At 60.0% G+C, this 3,355-nt stretch overlaps 1 protein-coding gene across 1 annotated transcript in view; it reads left to right on the top strand.

Annotated features, from left to right (window-relative positions):
* Positions 1-1,502: 1,502 nt before the first annotated feature.
* SHH (sonic hedgehog signaling molecule) overlaps positions 1,503-3,355 on the top strand; it is a 26,818-nt gene continuing 24,965 nt past the window's right edge. The window contains exon 1 of the mRNA XM_044425003.1: positions 1,503-1,802. Within this exon, the coding sequence (XP_044280938.1) occupies positions 1,503-1,802 (300 nt within the window). The remainder of the gene's footprint in view (positions 1,803-3,355) is intronic.

The raw sequence follows: 3,355 nt of genomic DNA, 5'->3' as shown, positions 1-3,355 counted from the left end.
CAGCCAGCGGGAGATAACAATAAATTAACATTTAGCGCAGCCCCCTCCGCGCCTTTCACCGCTGGTGACTCCGACGCTTCTTTCAAGAGGACGGACGGACTTGGGTAGACAAGTAGACACGTGTCTACTCAGAAGGAAGCCTCGTGGAGTTCAGAGGGCTTATTCTCAGGAAAGCGTGTTGCCTGGGAGTAAGGGCAGGCCTAGAGTTGCAGGGTCACCCAGCCTTGCTCAACTGAACAATTTGCTCTCTCGAACTTACTCCTGAGCTGAAGTAGGTAGGAATGCGCTGCAAAGAAACGCAAACGTGCTCGCAGTCTGTCCGGATTTCCACGCACGGGCTGTGCGCTTTGCCCCGGTTTCGTTGCCCTGCGTGCTCAGAGAGGCTACAGCATCTGCACCTTGGCCAGCCACACCGTGTGACCCCCCCCCCCCGCCCGCCGGAAGAGGGAATGCGTGGAAAGATGTATTCTCTGGTCTTTTTCCTCGATTTCTCTGAGCGCCCGCCGCCGCGCGGTGGGGACAGGTCGGTTCGGAGCTGGCCGGCCTCCTTCGCAGGCCGGTCTGCCCAGCCCTCCAAACCCGCACCAGCGCGTGCTGTCTCTATTTTTCCCACACCCCGCCCCACCTTTTGCAAAACGCCTCGCCAGATATTAATTGTCTGGGTTTGGAGTTTCCAGCTATTGTGTCCCTTTCATTGGACGGGCGGGCAGACAGAATCACAGACACGCAGAAAGACGCGCGTTTCAAGAAGTCTCGCCCCCATTCAAATCCACATGCACCCATATTCCACGCGCTTTCCTCCTGCTGCCAAATGCACCCTCCTGCCAGGAAAAAAAAAAAAAAAAGTTTAAGAGGAGCGAAAGAAAAAAGCAAAGCGTTGCAATATGTAATTGATGTTATCCCAAGAAAGCGGTGTCTCCACCCCTTCCATTTCCAAGCCCTTCAGGTTACAAAGAGCAGCGAGAGAGAGAGAGAGAGAGAGAGAGAGATCTTCCAAGATTTTTTGGGTTGTTGTTGTTTTTTGCCTTCTTCAGGGTTAATCCATCAGAAGGCAGCTTCCCTCGCCTCGGCCAATCAGAACCCGGCACGGGCAGCTATAATATAGAACCAAAGGCAGGCGCCTCGCATAAGCCCTGCTAGCCGAGCTCGCAGTCGAATCGAGCCCTTTCCCTTTCCCCCTTTTCTGTTCCTTCCTCCCTCCCTTCTCCTTTCTTCCTCCCTCGGAGACCGCGGGCTCTCCGTGCCACGATCCGAACTCCGATGAGTCCCGTTATCGCCAGCCTCGACCTCGAAGCCGCCGTTCCAGCACCTGTCTCGCTGCGCGGAGTCGGGGGGTAGCATCCCCGGCGCGGCGGCCGGGGGCGAGCGCTCGGCGAGACCGCGGCGGCGGCTCTCCCGGGAGGCGGCGGCGGCGAGCGCGGGGAGGACACGCGCCGCGGCCGGCGGGGAAGCAGGGCGGCGTGGCGCGGGGGGAACGAGCGGCCGCCTCCCCCGCGGCCGGAATGCCGCTCCGGGGAAAAGCTGGGCTGATAGTCTTCCTGGGCGCCCTGCTCCTCTCTTCCGGGCTGGCCTGCGGGCCGGGCAGGGGGTTTGGCAAGAGGCGGCACCCGAAGAAGCTGACCCCGCTGGCCTACAAGCAGTTCATTCCCAACGTGGCAGAGAAGACCCTGGGCGCCAGCGGGAGGTACGAGGGCAAGATCAGCAGGACCTCGGAGCGCTTCAAGGAGCTGACCCCGAACTACAACCCGGACATTATTTTCAAGGATGAGGAGAACACGGGAGCCGACAGGCTGATGACACAGGTCAGAAAAACACCGCCCGCCCCGTTCAGACGTTCTCGCGGGGGGGGGGGCTTAGGAGCGGTGGGAGCGTCAAGGCATCTCCATCACAGCATCCCCGCTCGCGCTTTCGCCCTGCCTTCCTCCTCGCCTGCTCCCCCACCCCGCTTTCCTACTCCTTAAGTGTCGATCGGTCTCCTCCGTGGGGACCCACACAAAACCGGTCCCCCAGGAAGTTTGCAGGCGGGTGGTGCGCGAGGGTGGGTGCCTTGCATCGATACGGTCCGGTCTCCTTGGTGGGATGCAGGAGGGGAAGAGGGAAGGGAGGCGTGGGTCGATGGGGGTGATCGGTGCAGGAATACCCACGCGAGTTGGTTAGCTGGTTCTGGCTGCATCTTGCCCCCTTCCCCCACACGCCCAAGCGACCCTCTTGGACCTCGCCGATCGGGTGACACGGATGGCTTATTCCCCCCCCCCCCCGGCATCGACTTATTTTATGCGTGCAAATAACAACAGTTAACAACACGTGAGTTTAGCCACCTCGCCCTCAGTGGCTCCTGGCAAGCTTTTGCTGGCGAGGATGCCCGACTGCCTGCGGCGCTCGTTTTTATTATTTATTTAAATAAAAAGCACTGTCGTCACCGTGAGTATTGGCATTAGAATTATCGCCCTGCCAATCGCTCTTCTGCAACTGCGCCCGAACACAGCACGACCCATCGATTTTCCTCAGGATGCGCAGCGCCAGACCTGTTCCCCCATGGGGGGCGGGGGAGGGACAAGTAACTGAGCCGGCATTGCATCACGGCTACTTGGGAGAAGGAGGGCATCGGATGCGTGACCGTTAATATCAGTATCAGTATCATCATCATCCTCATCGTCACCATCATCATTAAAGCGCACCTAACGTCACGCATATTGGTTGAAAGGGGCTTAAAACAAGAACCTGAACTCTTTTCCCTTCACCAACGACCCCTTCCTTACGCTAACCATTATTCTAATCCTCCTTAATGATAGCTAATTTGTTCATCGGGAGATTCCGCAAGCAGTCAGCCCCTCCCCAGACAGCCGCCCACCCCACCCCGCGCGCGCCGCGAGCTTCCTGGTTCCGGAGTTCCTCCGAACTACCTGCAGAGGTAGCTGGCATCCAGTCAGTGAAAATGGATTTCTTTCCAAATATAGGTCAACAGTCAGTCTCTCCCTCCCCGCTCCCCCAACCCCCTCCGCTATTAACATATTTAAGCCACACCTTCCCTGCTATCATAAGAGCTCGGCTGGAGACTCCATGGAAAGGTTGGCGCGGGAGCTTTCCGAAACTCGGACCGCCCTCCCCGCGCGCGGTTCCCCGTTCTCCCTCCCGCGCCCCTTCTTCTCCCACGGCCTGGTTTCCGCACGTTCAGGACGGGATCGCCGCGGGCCGCGAGAAGGGCGCCGCGATCTCCGCCCGTCCACCTTAAATGCGAGCGCACCTAGCGAGCGTGGAGGCGCGCCGCGCCGCGCCGAGGAGCGAGCCGCAGCTGGCCGGGGCCGGGGCCGGGGCCGGGACGCGCGCACAGGCGGCGGGCGGAGCGCGGCGCGGC

This window comes from Varanus komodoensis, unplaced genomic scaffold (genome assembly GCF_004798865.1).
Source record: "Varanus komodoensis strain SLA01 unplaced genomic scaffold, ASM479886v1 scaffold15, whole genome shotgun sequence".
Taxonomy (NCBI): Eukaryota; Metazoa; Chordata; class Lepidosauria; order Squamata; family Varanidae; genus Varanus; species Varanus komodoensis.
The sequence above is the reverse complement of the archived record's forward strand: the minus strand, read 5'-3'. Positions and strand labels throughout refer to the sequence as shown.